General features: G+C 34.3%; 1 protein-coding gene across 12 annotated transcripts in view; it reads right to left on the minus strand.

Moving 5' to 3' along the window:
* The window catches only part of Atrnl1 (attractin like 1), an 833,568-nt gene that overhangs the window by 565,563 nt on the left and 250,410 nt on the right, over positions 1 to 17,595 (minus strand). For all 12 annotated transcript variants that reach the window (XR_015440462.1, XM_087185263.1, XM_004838867.4 and 9 more), the window contains one exon: positions 8,071 to 8,208. Coding sequence is in view for 11 of the 12 variants with exons in the window: in XM_087185263.1 (XP_087041389.1) it covers positions 8,071 to 8,208 (138 nt within the window). In the remaining variant the exon portion in view is untranslated. The remainder of the gene's footprint in view (positions 1 to 8,070; positions 8,209 to 17,595) is intronic.

Here is a 17,595-nt window from a genome sequence, read left to right on the forward strand (position 1 = left end):
AAAATAAAAATATCAAATCAGTTGTAAAAGGAAAATACAGAGAAATTAAATCAAATAAAAATTCTATTCTAGATCCTAAAGAATAATAGAATGAAATAAAAAGAAATAAATTAATATATAAAAGAAGTTTATTAAGACCAATTACAAATCCAACGTTAAAGGAAGGAACTTATTCATAATACAAATAAAATCCATCAAACTTTTTATAATAAACTTAGCCAAAAAGACCAAGACCTAGACGAAGAAAACTATTAGCCATGTAAGACTGTAATTTATATATTTCATTATTTGGAGAAATATTTTTCTTATAGTACATTTGAAAGCAAATAATTAAACACATGCTGATACCACAATATTTTTATGACTAATAATAGTACAGCTTAGTTGTTTAATATTAAGAGCAAATTATACTGAAAAACATGAAACTAATAATAATCAGGTAAAATTGAAGCTTGTAAATTGCCCTCAACTCTCACAGACCTACTGAATGCACTCCTCTATGAGACTTTCTCCATCAGAATTAACCTCTGCCCCTAATTCTTTCATTTTCTTGGTAACATAAATGTAGTATCCCTTGTTCTTAGCACGGTATATTGCACTTTGTAAGCATTCAACCACTGTGTATTTCAAGGATAATCTTTCAATGCAAAATACCATAATTTTTAACATATTAAGCTGTTCTATTTAAAGCTATTTACAGAAAATTTCATTAGTCTTTCCCTACAATTTATGTCATATTAGAGATAATACAACAAAAATAATACTATTAAAACATCTGAGTCACACATTTTTATTAATATGCCCAACTTGTTTATGTTATGAATGGTAATAATAACATCACAATAATAGCTATCACTGGGATGTTAACATTTCCCAGAAGCACACATTACTTCATATATAAAATATCTTAAGATTCATTATAACACTATAAATTAGATTACTTACATATTGTAGTTGAGGAAACAAAGATACTAAAACGTTAAATAATTTAACCAATGTGACAGCATTATCAGGATATGGAATCAAACAGCATGATTCCAAAGCCAATACCAATACTGTATTCTTCCATATGTGTGTGTGTGTGTGTGTGTGTGTGTGTATAGAGAATCATACATATATAGGTAATCATACATATATATAATAAAGCACTTCTAACAGTTAATTATTATAGACTAACCATACAGGCCATGTCTAAAAACATTCCAAAGAAAACCCACAAATATAGTTATATAATATTGACCACAATGTTAAATTGGCTTTATTGGGTTGAATTTTTAAAGTATGTAGAACTGTAACATATTTAAAGCCTTATTATTCAAATATCAATCTATTTCCTTCTTTTCCTTAATATTTCCAAGGACTCTGATTTTAACAAATCTATTTTCTAGTAAAAAATGAGCTTTTCTCAATAAGGTGAACTTAAATGACAAGAAAGGTAATAAATTTATACCTTCTGTTTTTATAAATTGTTTAGGTAAGTAATTAATGAGGCCCTAAAAAATAAAAATGACTTTTACATATCATAGCTCGACAAAAAAGTCAGAGACAGCAAAATATTATCTTGCTAACTTTAGGAAATATGGAAACTAATGGGAATTATTTAAAGTTTCATAAAACTACCAGAGAATATGCAACAGTAAGATAGGCATTTACCTTTCATTCCATTTAATTTTCCACTGCATTGACCCTCAGCTTGCCAGATGTGGAATGTCAGTAACAAAAATTAATGTGGAGTAACAGAACTACTCTTAAACTACAAGAAAAGGATCATCCCCAAAGGGAAATATATTTCTAAAAGCTTCTGCCTAGCAGAATGATAAAACCTACTATACTAACTAAAGCATTTTATAGATAAAGGCATCCAAATGTTCCTTTTTCCAATGTGGGCAAAAAACCTAAAATCATGAGGTTTCATATGACAATGGATTCTTAGATACAATATCAAAAATAAAAGCAGCAAAAGAAAAATAAGATGAACTGGGTTTCATCAAAACTGAAAACCTGCTAGGCATGTAGCTCAGTGGCACTGCACTGGCCTGGCAAGTGCAAGGTCCTGATTTCAATCCCTAGTACCAAGGGGGGGAAAAAAATTGAAAACCTTTATGTTTTAAAAGTCACTATCAAGAAAGTAAAAGTAGAAGCTACAGAAAAAAAAATTTTTGAAAACCATGTATCTGATAAAGGCCTAACTTTCAGAATTTATAAAGTACTCTTACAATCCAAAATCAAAAGCAGAACAAAATCCATTTTTAAAATAAGCAAAACTGACATTTCTTCAAAGATGTTCCACAAACATCAATGAGTACAAGAAAAGACACAAGGACTCAATAGTGTTTTTCACCCATATTCACAGCAGCAATATTCACAACTGCCAAAAGGTAGAAATAAAGTGTTGCAATAGATAGAAAAAAATGTGATTACAATAGCATCCAAAAAACTGAAATACCTAGGAATCAACCTAATGAAAGAAATCAAAGACCTCTTCTCTGAAAACTATGGCACTCTGAAAAGAGAGATTGAAGATGATATCAGAAAATGGATGGACATCCCCTGCTCCTGGGTAGGAAGGATTAATATAGAAATGGCCATACTTCCAAAACTGCTATATAGATTTAATGCAATTCCAATTGAGATCCCAGCAGCATACTTCATGGACCTTGAGAAAACAATCCAAAAATTCATTTGGAACTAGAAGAGACCCAAAATAGCAAAAGCAATTCTAGGTAACAGAGACATGGCAGGGGGTATCACAATCCCCAACCTGCAACTCTATTACAAAGCTACTGTGATAAAAACAGCATGGTCCTGGCAAAGAAACAGACCTGAGGACCAGTGGAACAGATTAGAAGATGCACAAACAACACCAGTCACACTCAGCCATCTCATCTTCGACAAAGGAGCCAAACACCCTCACTGAAGGAAAGATAGCCTCTTTAATAAATGGTGCTGGAAAAATTGGGCTTCAACTTGCCAAAGATTAAAACTAGACCTATATCTCTCACCATGCACTAAACTAAAATCAAAATGGATTAAGGATCTAAATATTAAAATAGAAACTCTGAACCAGTTGGAACAGAGGTTAGGTAGAACCCTTGAAGACATTGGTGTAGGAAAAGATTTTATGAACAAAACCTCAGTTGCCCGTGAACTAGCATAAACAATCAACAAGTGGGATCTCTTCTTATTAAAAGGCTTCTGCACAGCAAGAGAAACCACCAGCAGTGTGAAGAGACAACCCACAATGTGGGAAAAAATCTTCACCTGCTCTTCCTCAGACGAAGGTCTACTATCTCGAATCTAAAAAGAACTTAAAAAGATCAGACCTCCCAAATTTAAAGACCCAATCCAAAAATGGGCATCTGAAATGAACAGACATTTCTCAGACAAAGAAGTAGAAATAGCAAATAAATACATGAAAAAATGTTCAACACCACTGGTCATTTGAGAGATGTAAATGAAAACAACGCTGAGATTCTACTTCACTCCAGAAAGAATGGCTCCTATCATGAAGTCAACCAATAACAAATGCTGGCGGGGCTGTGGGGAAGGAGGAACCCTACTCCACTGCTGGTGGGAGTGTAGACTGGTGTAACCACTGTGGAAATCAGTATGGAGACACCTCAAAGAACTAGGACTGGAAGTCCCATTTGACCCCACTATTCCACTGCTGGGGATCTTCCCCAAAGAATTAAAAGAATCATACCACAGTGATATATGTGTGCCCATGTTCATAGCAGCACAGTTTGTGATAGCTAAAACTTGGAAACAGCCCAAAGGCCCATCAACTGGAGACTGGATAAAGAAAATGTGGGGTTTTTTTATAAAATGGAGTACTACTCAGCCATAAAAAATGAGAAATTAGAGACATTTATAGCTAAGTGGATGCACATTGAGGTGATACTCTTAAGTGAAATAAATAGGACACACATGTATAAATACCAAATAGTTTCTCTGGTGTGAGAAACTGAAAGTGTAAATAAGGACTAAAATGTATAATAGGTAATGTGAAATCGGAAGAAAAGGGGCAAAGGGGAAGGAAGTGGGAGGGCTAGAGGAAAGGATAGAAGGGAATGGGGTTAATATGAGAAAATGGAAAAATAGGAACAAAATCTGTGTAAATAGGGAGGAATGGAGGAGTTGAAGGGAGGGATGGGCAAGGGTGAAAAATAAGAACCAAGAGAGACTATGTAAAGGTGCAAATTTCCAATGATGAATGTCATTATATTGTATACCTAAAATGTACCAATGATTAGAATGAATAATCGATAATGCAAAATAGGAAGAAAAGGTCCAAAAGGGTAGGGGTAGTGGGAGGGGCAGGGGAAAGGAAAGAAGGGAAAGGAAAAATGATGAGAAGTGGAAAAAATGGAAATAAAGTCTTTGTAAACAGGGAAGGGTGGAGGGGGTGAAGGGAAGGTCTAGGAATGGGGAGAAAATAAGAACCAAGATGCATTATGTAAAGATACAATTCCCAGTGAGAAATGTAATTGTGTTGTTTACCTACAATGTACCAATAAAAGAATTTAATTAAAAAAAAAGAACCAAGATATATCATGTACACGTACAAGCACCCAATGATAAATGTAAACGTATTGTATACCTACAATATACCAATAAAAGAATTTAAGCAAAAAAAAAAGCATAGTTAACCCCCCCAAAAAAAGAAAAGAATGTGATTATATCTAGATAGATAGATAGATAGATAGATATTACAGCCTTAAAAAGGAAGCACATTATAAATATTCTAAAGATATTATACTAAGAGAAGTAAACCAAGACCAAAACTGTATGATTCCACCTACAGGAGGTACTTAGAGTAGTCAGAATCACAAAGACATTAAGTAGAATGGTGGTAGCCAGAGGTTGGGGTGGGGCAATTGAATAATGAGCACAAAGTTTTAGTTTTGCAAGATGAGAAAAGTTTTTGAGCCGGATAGTGATGATGGCTGCAAACACTGTAAAGGCACTTAATGTCATTAAACTATACACTTAAACAATGGGTAAACCAGGTGTGGTGGCACAAGCCTGTAATCCCAGCTACTTGGGAGCCTAAAACAGAAAGATCACAAGTTCAAGGCTGACCTGAGCAACTTAGTGAGACCCTGACTATAGCGAAAAATAAAAAGGGCTGGTGATGTAGCTTAGTACATGGGTTCAAACTCCCCCCATCTCCAAAGAGGTTAAAATAATAAATTTCATGTGATATATACTTTACCACAATTTTTTAAAAAATTGTTTTTTACAAGCAAAGGACTTGAATAGATATTTCCTCATGGAAATATATGTCAATAAACACATAAAAGAGATTCAATATCATTTAATTATTAGGGAAATATAAATCAAAACAACAACAAAATATCACTTCATACCCACTAGGATAGCTAAAAATTTTTCTCCAGAGTGAAGATCTGGAGAAATTGGAAACATCTGCATTCCTTTTAGGAATATAAAATGGTGCAAGCCCTGGCTGCTAAGGAAAACAATTCAGCAATTCCTTAAAAAGACAGAATTACACATGACCCAGAAATTCCACTCATAGGTATATTCACAAAAGAATTGATCAGACGCATTCAAAGACTAGCACAATAATATTTACAGCAGCACTATTCACAATAACCAAAAGGTTAAAAAAATCTAAACATTCATGAATGAGTAAATAATAGTGGTATACAAATACAAAGGATATTATTCAGTCATAAAAATAAGTATGCTGATACATGCTATAAGGAGAACAAACATTAAAAATGTTATACTGAGAGAAGTCAGGCACAAGAGGATATGTATATTCTATGATTCCATTTATATAAAATACCCAGCTAAATGGATGCACATTGAGGCCATACTCTTAAGTGAAATAAGTAGGATACACCTATTCATGTAAATACTGAATTGTTTCTCTGATGTGAGAAATTGAAAGTGTAAATGAGGACCAAAGTGTATAACAGATAATGTGAAATAGGAACAAAGGGTCCAAAGGGAAAGGGAAAGTGGCAGGGGGGAAGAAAGGAAAGAAAAAAATATGAGAAGAGGAGAAAACAGAAACAAAGTCTTTGTAAATAGGGAGGGGTGGAGGGGTGGAAGAGAGGGCAGTGGAATGGGGAAAAAAGAAGAACCAGGATACATCATGTACAGGTACAAGTTCCCAATGATGAATGTGATCATTATGTATACCTAAAATGTAACCAATAAACTTAATTGATTAAAAAGTACATCAATAAAATAAAATACACTTTTCCTCCAGTTAAATTCTTGGCTCAGTGGTTAAAAAAAATGGTTACAAAATCTTTGGTCATTTTACTAAATAAACATAAAATAATAAAATACAATTCCTCTACTAGGTGGGCTATAAATTTCGTGAATTCTACTGCACCCATACCAACTATGCTTTGAATATTCACTGGACACGGCCCTAAGCTGTGACTTTTAGCTAGGATCTACTGAACCATCCCTGTCCATATTAATGGAATGCCTGCAGTGAGTGAAGAGCATTCAGTGAGTGAATCTGACTTAATTCTTCCTTACTAGCTGTATGATCTTAGATATTTCACTTAATTGCTTGTGCACTTGTTTCCATAAGCATAACAGAGAAAAAAGTAACATTTGCCATAGAGTTGTAAGTTAATATGAAGTAATGAATATAAAGTACAGTGCCTAAAACATAGAAAATGATAAATATCAGCCAATTTATCTATATTGGAGCTTCAAGTGAGTCAGAGCATTCCATGTCACAGACTTCCTTTCACCTGTCCTCAGCTAGCACGAAACCTACTATTGCCTTTGCAAATTTAACTCAAAGACTGAATCAGTTTGTTGTTACCCTCTGTGTCACACCTGAGTGCATATTACAGTTACCCAGAAACCCAAAAAGAACAGATGCTCAAGATTCAGCCTATAATCTTAACTCAGATACTGATTTAATTGTTTTAGGGAGTGACCCATACATCTATTATTTTTTAAAGTTAGTAATAAAAATGTATCAAGATCAGGCCCAGTCTACTCCCTCTTTACAATTTCTTTTTATAGCTAACAGCTGTAGTTTTTCCTGAGGATTCTATACAGGCAATCTCCATTTAAAGAAAGAAGACAAAACAAATTGAAATGGCAAGGTCCATCCTAGAGATAAAAAAGGATAAAGATAAAATTCCACTTTAAATGGAAATTTAAAAGGTCAAATATTCTTTAAAAGTAGAAGAAAGAATCAGTAGGATGGAGAAGACAGGAAAGTGAAGTTTAGTGAATGAAAATGTGACAATTATACTAGCACAGTGCTCTTTGCATGTGCTCCAACTCCTTAGGCAATATTACAGATGATTTCATTTGATCGCTACAACAATCCAATGAAGTACTATCATTGTGTCTGTTACATATGCGGAAAATGAAGCACTAAGGTGTTAATTACTAAAGGTCATACATTGAAACAGTGAAGATTTGAAATTTTAGCCCAAGATTGATCCCAAGCCCTCCCTCCCAACTTTTTTAGACATGGTCTTGCTATGCAATTCGGGCTGGCCTTGAACTCACTATGTAGCCCAGGATGGCCTCAAACTCATGGCAATCCTCCTGCCTCAGCCTCATGAGTGCTGGGATTCCAAACCCATTTTCTTAAACATTGTGATATAGTCACTCTGTACAAAAATATACATTTCATTATGTGAGACATATACCTATAATCCTTAATTATTTCCCATTTCAAAAGTCAATACAATTACCTATTGTTACAAAACGAACTACCAGCAGTGATTATCTCTGAACAGTGAGATTATAAGTAATTTTATTTGTATGCATTTGATGAGTTTCCTATAATACATATGTGTTCATTTTTAATTTTAAAAGTAATATTTTAAAATCAGACATATCACAGATTTTTTATACTTTATATAGTCTCTAACAAATTTATATTACTTTCTAAAAATGTTGAAACTGAAAAGAAACATTTTTCTTTAATAATACATAATCTCCACAAAAGGCACCTCTTTGTGAATTTTCTTTCAATATATTTTCAATATATTTAATATATTTTCTTTCAATATATTTAGGAAAAATATATTGACGCAAAAGAGAAATATTTACCTGTACATTGTCCTCCATTGGTTGGATCTCCATAATAACCTGGCATGCAGTCTTGACACTGTTTACCCGTGGTGAGGTTTTTACACTGTTCACATACATTATTATTGATGCAAGTGCTATGTCCATTACATTGGCAATCTAAAGAAAACAGTAAAAACCATTATAAATATCTACATAGCAACAGAAGCAATAATAGCTATCAAGAAAGAATTTATTATAAAAATCTAGATCCTAGCAAAGTCCAAAGAACACTTCACAAGTTTTTTTTTAATGCATAACATATATATATCAAACTACTAATGCAAGACAATATATACAATAAATTGTGTGGTAAAATTTTATCTTAACCTCTATAAACTTTATAAAAGCAGAAGACAGAAATAATATGAAATGTAAAAAATTATAGCTAATCAGGGAAATATTTTTTAAAGATTCATATGAATGGCATGGCTATTAAGTTACATAAAAAACTGAATATAGCTTTGATAAAGAATGTCAAATGTGGCAAAATATATTTGTGCTTAATAACAAAGGATCAATAAATGTAGAAAATTCTGTGGCAATAAATATTAACTTCACAAAACTAAATTAGCTAGATGTAGTGGAGCATGCCTGTAACCCAGAGCACTGAGAAGCTGAGAAAGGGGCGCTGCAAGTCCAGTATCCACCTGGACAGTTTAAAGACTTAGTGAGGCCCCATCTCAAAGTACAAAAGAAAACAGAGCTGGGATGTGGCTCAGTGTAAAGGTCCTGGGTTCGATCCCTATCACCACTATAAATGAATACACACATACATACATAAACAGTAAAATGAATAAAAATAGAACTTTTAAATTAATTTGTATAAATGTATACAGTATCTTCTTTGGACAAGAACATTTTGAAGTTTAACTGAAATTCTATTCTAACTTGAAGTAAACGGAATCAGATTTAAAGTAGAGTGGAGCCTTAACTTGTGAACTCAAATTAGATTGGGAGGGCTGGTTGTAACTCAAGTTGGTCAGTTGAAGGCTCAGGCTCGTCTACACAGCCTTCAAAGTCTCTCTCCTGTATCCAGGCAGATCTCAGTGTCCTTAGAGAGACATCAGCCCAGGATTTCTCAATTAACCCCACACAGGAAAGGATGTTATAATGTTTCTTCCTTCTTTAAGGATTAAATCTGCATCAGAGCATCTGGAAGCACAAGCGACCAGCATTCAGCTCATAGCTCAATACTTTGGTTTTAAGTTAAAACTAAAATTCCAGTCATAACCCAAGTTGTTTGTATGTTAGATGGGCCACAACTTCAGGATCCACTTGTATAAGCTCTTTTTTGTGTCTTCAGACTTTAATATGTTTTCATATTAATATTACAGAAGTATCAAAAAATTTCAGACCATCTATAAAGTTCATATATGAAGACACATGCTTTAAATGCCTGTGTGAAGCACTGACTAGTTCAGTAACTGCTTGCCTAGATAGATATCATCATCCTTATCACCCTTATAAGCATCATTATTATTATTACAATGAAGATAGCAGCCAGCATCTCATTGAGCTCTCTCTCACTCTATGCAATATGGGAAAGCCAATATTTAGCCAGTGTCAGTTTGTGATTGGTGTCTATTCTCATTGGTCAGAGTACATTTTGCATCAATTTTTTAAAGACTGTAAATACATGCCCAGAGAGAGTAGCAAGCAGTACACATGAATTATTTGACACCAAGAACAATGCTGTGGGGAAGCTACTATTTTAAGTACCATTTCTAAGATGAAGAAGCCTAGGTTAAGTAATTGCCCAAAGTCCACAGCTAATCAGATAAAGAAACAAATATGTATTTGGGAATTCTAAGCCAGAAAATAAAACATTAAATACCATATGCAACTGCCACACTTGTACGGAGTACATTTGAAAATGAGATGGATTTGGCAAGACAGCATCATAGGGTTATCAACATAAATTAACTTCAAAGAAACACACACGCAAAAAGATTAAAATCAAATAACTGTATTTTACAGAGGTATTCAGAAATATAATTTTATCTAAACAGTACAGAAATGACATGAACTCATCATAGAAATGTGTTAATCATCATCTTTTTTATGAAATTGAGAAAAATTATAATGTAGTTTTAAAAACTGCATTATATTATGATACACCTAGAAGAAAATTTGATTAAAAGGGAAGTGTTCATGATAAATTAAACAGGGATAGAAACCATTATATTTTGAATAATGAAAATTTTGTTTTGAAATATAAATATTTAAATGCTTATCAACTTTCAAAAAGTTAACGATAGTATCAGTTTACTAAGATCACATTTAAACAGCAGATTCATATCATCTTTATATGCAATAATGCTGTTATTAAAATTTTTAATCTTTAAGTATTATGCTTAATAGGTTAAGATATTGTTTCACAGCAAATTTATTATGTGGTACCAGTAATTAATTTACTCAGGAAAAATGAAAAATTTTATTGAGTGCCAAGTACATATAAGGCATTACTTGAAGATATAAACCAAGAACTGGGTTTCTCTATGTATAGTACTTCATGAAATTTCTGGCAAATGAAGGATTCACTGGTGGGAGGTGCATTAAATTTTGAATAAGAGGGTTGAATTCAGCTCTCACAACTAAAATCCTTCTCGTAGATTAACACTGAAATAAGGAAATTTGCCAGTAGCAACAAAAATATAGTCATGGTACAGCTACACAAAAAAAACTAGACAGTAGTAATCTATATTATCTCTTAAAATTAAAAGAAGACCCCTGGTATAATACCACTCAAACTTTCCTTCCTGAGAGAGATTTTGAAGACAAGGATTGCCAGGCCAGGATTTAGCTCAATGTTTCTGCCGCCTGCCTCACAAGCACAAGGTCCCAAGTTCAATCTCCGGTACCAAAAAAAAAAAAAAGATAAGGATAGCCACAGGTTAGCCAAAAGGCACATCACTGGGTTATACATCCATACAGGTACTGGAAAGTGTGACCCAAGGGTATTCAATAAAGTGGATATATCAAGCAGAAAGCTGGTATAATTTAGATTTAACTGCAGGAAAAATTTATAGCAAAAGAAAAAGATTGATCATTGTCATACCCTACAACTAGTATGGTATCAACGGCAAAGGAGAAAGAATGTTATAAAAAGCTATACCCACACATAACAACAATATGAAACATAGATAAGGACAAAATAGACTATGACTGTTTTATTCTTTGCCATAAGAATGTTTACCAATAGTCAATTATTATTATAATTAGCTTACATCTAATAATTTTCCAGGTTACACTGTTACTGCAATCTAGCTAAAGAACATTTAAAAAATAAAGAAAAGCTATCTATTCTATTTTGTTTAAATTTTAAAACCAGCCCAGATAACTTCTCATTTATGGATACACAAACAGAAAAAAATGAAACATAATGACATACTTAAAAAAAATAAAATGACAAATCTAGCATTTGATACGCAAAAAAGAAACATAGTTTTTAAATTTGTCCATTCTAAAGCAGATGTGCAACATTTTAAAATATCTTCTTGACAACCTCAATAAACTTCAAAAATACATATATAGAAATTCAATGAAAAACTACCCAAAATATTTTCAATACATAGCCTATCTTAAAGAAAAAGAATTATCAGGTGCTAACATGAAGCAGAGATTCAAAACAAGAATGGTAAAGAAAGGTTTGAATAAGCATTAAAATTATACTATTTATGGGATAAATAAGTAAGCAACCACTAGCAAATATAGATTTCACAATCTAGCAAGGGTATGAGATAAAATTGCTGGCATCCTTAAGAAAGGGAGCTAAATTAAACCATGTTCATAAAGTGAATTCATCAACTGCAATAACTAGCTCTGAAAAAGGTACTAAAACAGGTCATAAGCCCAAGAAGAAAACAACCAAAATACACTGGTATATGTGTATGACATGAAAAAGGCACATACAAGAACTTAAAGCCTCAGCCAGATATTATGTGTTGGACTGAAATTTACATTGTCCATATAGAAACTCCAAAATCAAGCATTAATATAGTATTTTGTCCACCCTTCAGGAAGAAAAGTATTACACACTTAAAAAAACAGATGCACATGGCCCCTGATATAGTGGCACAATTTAGGCACATAAATATTCTGCAAAATAGGGACTGGGGATTTGTTTTTCCTGTAAAGGACTAGATAGTAAATATTTAGACTCTGCAAGCCATATAGTCTCTGCCATAGCTACTCCTTTCTGCCACTTGTATACAATATACATCTGAGCACAGCTATATACAAAAATAAAACTTTCTTTAAACAATTGGGAAATAGACCAGATTTGGCCTCCAGGCATTGGTTTGCCAACGTGACATGATAAAAAAAAAACAAAACATTAAATTAAATCTCACAATGAAAAATTACAACAAACCACAAAGAAGAATCAGAAAAAATGAGAGAAATAATAAAAATAAGAAATGACACACAACCACTTAAAGAAAAAATAGAAGATAAAAATGCTCAAATAATTAAAGATAGAAAATACTTTAAAGAAATTTAAAGAAGTAAAGGAAGGTATAGTGATATCAAATAAAGCATATCAACAGATATAAAAATAATTAAGAATAAAAGAAAAGTTAAAATACAAAAATAGTAAATACAATAGACAGATTCAACAATAGATTTGAACTGGCAGAGGAAAAATTACCAAGCTTAAAGATACATAAATAGAGATTATGTAATCTAAAGTACAGAAGGAAAAAGATTGGAAAGAAGTAAACAGAGCTTTGGAAAAATGTGGAATTAACATATGTGTAAAGGAAATGCTGAAAAGAGATAAAGAGGCTAAATATTTAAAGAAACAATTTCTTTTAACTCCCCAAATTTGACAAAATATTTTAAATGTGATAAACACAGATATTCATAAACAGATACACTGTGATAAAAATAATGAAGGCCAAAGACAAGGAGAAAATTTTGAATTCAGCCAGAAAATAAAACTACTATTATTTTCAAAAATAAAATGCACGGGGTGATGATATTTTCAGAGTTCTCAAAAACTCAACTGAGAGTCCTCTGTTCAGCAAAGTTATGATTTAAAAACAAACTGAAGGGCTGGGGATTTAGCTCAGTGGTTCCACCGCCTGTCTCGCAAGTGCAAGATTCCGAGTTCAATCCCCAGTACCAAAAAAATACATAAATAAAAATAAATACATTGAAGTCAGTTGTGGTGGCAGATAGGCATCTGCATCTGCCATCCCAGCTATAACCCCAGCTGCTTAGGACACTGAAGTCCATCACTTAAGCCCATGAATTGAAAGCCAATCTATGCAACATAATGAAACCCAATGGAGAGAGCGAGAAGTAGTGATAGAGAGGAAGAGATGGAGAGATAAAGATAGAGCAAGAGAGGGATAGGGACAAAGAGCAAGAGAGAAACTGAAATGAAATAATGGCATTCTCAAGTACACAAAAATGGACAGAATTCATTGCTAATGTCCACTTCTCAAGAAATACTAAAGAAAGAATGACCTATCTGTAGGTCAGGGTATCTGAAAAACTGAAAGCTAGTGAGGTGTTTGAAAGGACACTGGCAGGATGGAGAGGAAGTTGAAAACAGGAGCATGATGACTGGGGATTAGGGACCCAGATCTGAGTGCCGAGAAGACTGTGGATCCGGTGCTGTGTGAGCAGACAGACTGAGAACGGTGAGACCCTGAGAGAGAGGAAACCAAACAGGCCCTGGAATAGGCACTTACCCACTATTCCTCAGAAACACAAGGACTGTTTCTGCCCAAGGGACATACTGTTCACTGCTCATGTTCCACCTTCAGGTGGCCTCATGGAAGCCCCTACATCCCACTGCCCAGGGGCTGCTGAATGTAGCAGGACCTGAAGTGGTTAGGGAGCTAGAGAGAGATGCCCTAGCCAGAGGAAGTTCAGTGTCACACTTGGCAAAAGGCTTACAGAAAGAGACTACAGAGAAAGCTACAGGGTTAGCCTTTTGAAGCAAAGAAAGAGGGGAACAAGAGGGTCCTGGTGGAAATTGGCAAAAACTGGGTACTAAGCCAATCACACTGCATCAGCCCTCCTTGAATTACCTGTGTAAATTGTACATTAAGACAGTGGCAAAGACCTACATGTAGCCACACATAGCACTTGATGTGGGGAGGTGGGCTTAGAGGTATATCCAGATCAATAAGCCTCCTCATTCATCGGCAGGAGCTGGGCGGATCACAGAGGATACCAACTCAGAGGACTGTAATAGCAGGCAGTGCACTGTGGACTGGAAAGAACTGTGGAGAATTAACTTGTAGATATAGTAATGGTCTGATGAGGGCAGGTGAAGAGGAACAATGGCAGCCTCCAAAGTCCATCCAAGTTCCCCCTATGAGTCAAAGCTTCCCAGACTCACTAGTTGAACTCAGAATACAACATGAATAGGACTGTAATGATGCTTTAATATTGTTTTCACAACCACATGCACTTTGGCAGGGATATTTCTCAGTTTTTCTTGTCCTCTTCCTCCTTTTTCTGTCTTCTTCTTATTCCTTTACTTTACTTTCCTTCTCTTCTTTTCCTCCTTACATGAGGCATGTATATAGGAAGTGTCTATCTATGTGCAAAGGAGAATAAGAATAAAGCAGTGCTTTAATCTCCACAGAACTTTCCGTGGCCAAGTCACAGTGACCCTTACTGAAACTGTGCACAGAGGATCCAAACATAAGCTAACTATACCATATTAACAGGTTCCAACATTCTTACAGCTTCTCTTAATCTACAATTACACTTCCTTCCCTCTGCAGCCCTTCTCCCACTCCCACAAAAAGTTCTCTCAAACTCCCTCAACACTAGCCTTTTAGTCCAAGTCTAAAAGTAATTTCAATAGTCTGATCTTCTGTTTTACATGCTTTAATAATTCTCTTCTCTCCTTCTCTTACTCGTTTTCCCCTTCCTTTATCTCCCCCACCATGACCACCATCATTAAGTTATTAATGAAAGGTACTGATTTATTTCTGTGATTGTATTGGTTTCCTGTTGTTATTTCCTTTATTTTCCAATTTGCTTAATTGCTCACCCCGCTTACTCTATCCATTCCAGTAGACCCTTTGGCATTGCTGCTGTCAATGTTTCTTCCTTGGATATCCTTGAGTATGTCTTGTAATGCTGGTTTGGTAGTCATGAATTTCTTAAGGTGCTCTTTTTCATCTAAGGACTACTTTTTCTATCAATTTTGAAAGATAACTTTGCAGGATATATTAATCTGGGTTTATACTTGTTTTCTTTTAGGCCTTAAAGAACTTCCCTCCAAGCTCTCCTTGTCTTTGAGATTTGTGTTGAGAACTCTGCATTAATTCTAATAGTTTTACCTTTATAGGTGATTTTTTTGTTTTTCTCTATAAGCTTTTAAAATTCTGTCCTTATTCTGGGATTTTGACTATCATGTCAAAAAGTTCTTCATTGTTTGTGGGTATCTCAGTTTCTATGTGGCTCATTTACTTGTGTGTTGAAGCCTTTTACCATACTTAGAAAGTTGTCTGCTATAATTTGTGTAAACAGGTTATTTATGCTATTTGTGTTGTCTTCTAAATTTTCCCTAATTCTAATTAAGATACACTTTGTGTCATCTGCCCATAGCTATTGGAATCGTTTCCTATGATCTCTTGTTGTTCTTAAGTTGTCTCTATGTACATGATCACCTGCATTAGCCCTGCCTTCTATTTGACACTCTACTCACTTTGGCCACTTAGGTTGCTCATATTTTCAATAGAATTTTCATCAGCTGGATTTATGTTTAGTACTTCTTTATGGACTCTAATTCTTTCCTAACCTAGTCATTACTGTTTTATGTCATTTTGGTTAGCTCAACAAGATTTTATTTGTAGCTTTGACAAATTTACCAACATTCAGAGTTGAATCACATTTTTTAATTACTGGATTTAAAACACAGCTACAGATAGTTCAGCCCAACAACAGAATACACTTAAGTACATTATCTTTTCAGTTATATAATCTTTGAGCTCACCAAAACATTTCATTCATCTGTTTGTTTGTTCTCTTTCCACTTTGTATAATTCAGCCATTTGCTTTCTGATTTCATTCCCATTGATGCCCTGTGGATCATCTCTGTGGTGCTCAGGAGTGTTTGCAGCATCTCTCATGTTTCTGTTGGGATTTTGTGTGAAGGACTGAAGATCAATTAGAGTTGAATGACTTTGCTAGGATGAAGATTTCTTTAATTAATATATGCTTTCTAGTGATGTGATCTTGGCTTTGGCTCCTTTTTGGTATTTATCTACCTGCTCAACCCACTCAATTTAATCAGATCAGACCTTCTCACTGTGTTGCACAAAATGAATCCCTATCGGTTATGGAATATTACTTTCAACAGATTCAACCATAGATCAATTGTGTACACTAAAATGGTTTCAACTACTCAATCAAGAGACATAGATTGCCAGATTGGATCAAAAAACAAAAGTCAACTAGGCTACATACAAGAAACACATGTATTATTTAAAGAAGTCCATAGATGAACTGGGTTCAGCAAAGCTGTAGCAAAGAAGACTATAGAAAAATTACTTGTATCATGTTTTAATATACTTGCAATGAACAATCAAAAAGTGAATTTAGTAAAAATATTTAATTAACAATAGCATCAAAAAAATAATGCATTTAACTAACAAAATGCAAGACATGTACACTGAAAACTATAAAAACATTCTTGAAGGAAATTAAAGAAAATTTATCCTATGTCATGGATGCCAATATTACAAATAGGTAAGTTAATTAGATATCTTGTAGGTAGTAAGGCAGGGCCAACCCACAAGGAGTTAATATGGAGAACAGTCAAGGAGCCAACATGGAGGACAGTGAAGACACATTGATTGAAGGCCAGTATTGTAAAAGGAGAGAAACTACCACATCCATGTAGGATGAATAGCACTGATTGATATTCTAAATAGGTATCAATTACCTGGGTGGGGGACAAAGATCTTCCAAGAAAGATCCTTGACCCACCCCTTTCCACTGAAAATCCTTGCTCAGTTCCTTTTACACTTGCTATGTGACTTGCTCCCTCACTGGATCCCCATTTAATGAATATTACTTGGGTGACTGGTTTTGTCCCACCGCATGCCCATCTTGTAAATTTCCATTGGGTCTCACAGTTTTGTCCCACTTTGTACCCACGTCACCACGTGGCTTTGCTGTATAAAATATCTTTGACCAGTGAGGTAAGCTGGCAACCCACTTTCTGGTCCCCCCTCTGTCTCTCTTAGGCAATAAATTTTTCCTACTCTTAATGTCCATCGTTCCTAGAATTCATTCTTTGATTTCAGAGATCACAAACTCCTGTTTCAGGTATCCAGTAGGTTTAGGAGTTACATCTTTTCCCCCCTATATCACCAAGACAGTACTATTAATAGCAACTTATCCCAAATTGGTCTACAAATGCAATGCAATATCCAATTCCTGTTTTTATAAGAACAGAAAATCAGATCCTAGAATGCAAATAAGTTACAAAGGACCCAAAGAGCCAAAGGAGACTTAAGAAAGTAAAAC

This window comes from Heterocephalus glaber, unplaced genomic scaffold (genome assembly GCF_053883595.1).
Source record: "Heterocephalus glaber isolate CG9 unplaced genomic scaffold, H.glaber_assembly_v1.0 deba00001497, whole genome shotgun sequence".
Lineage (NCBI taxonomy): Eukaryota > Metazoa > Chordata > Mammalia > Rodentia > Bathyergidae > Heterocephalus > Heterocephalus glaber.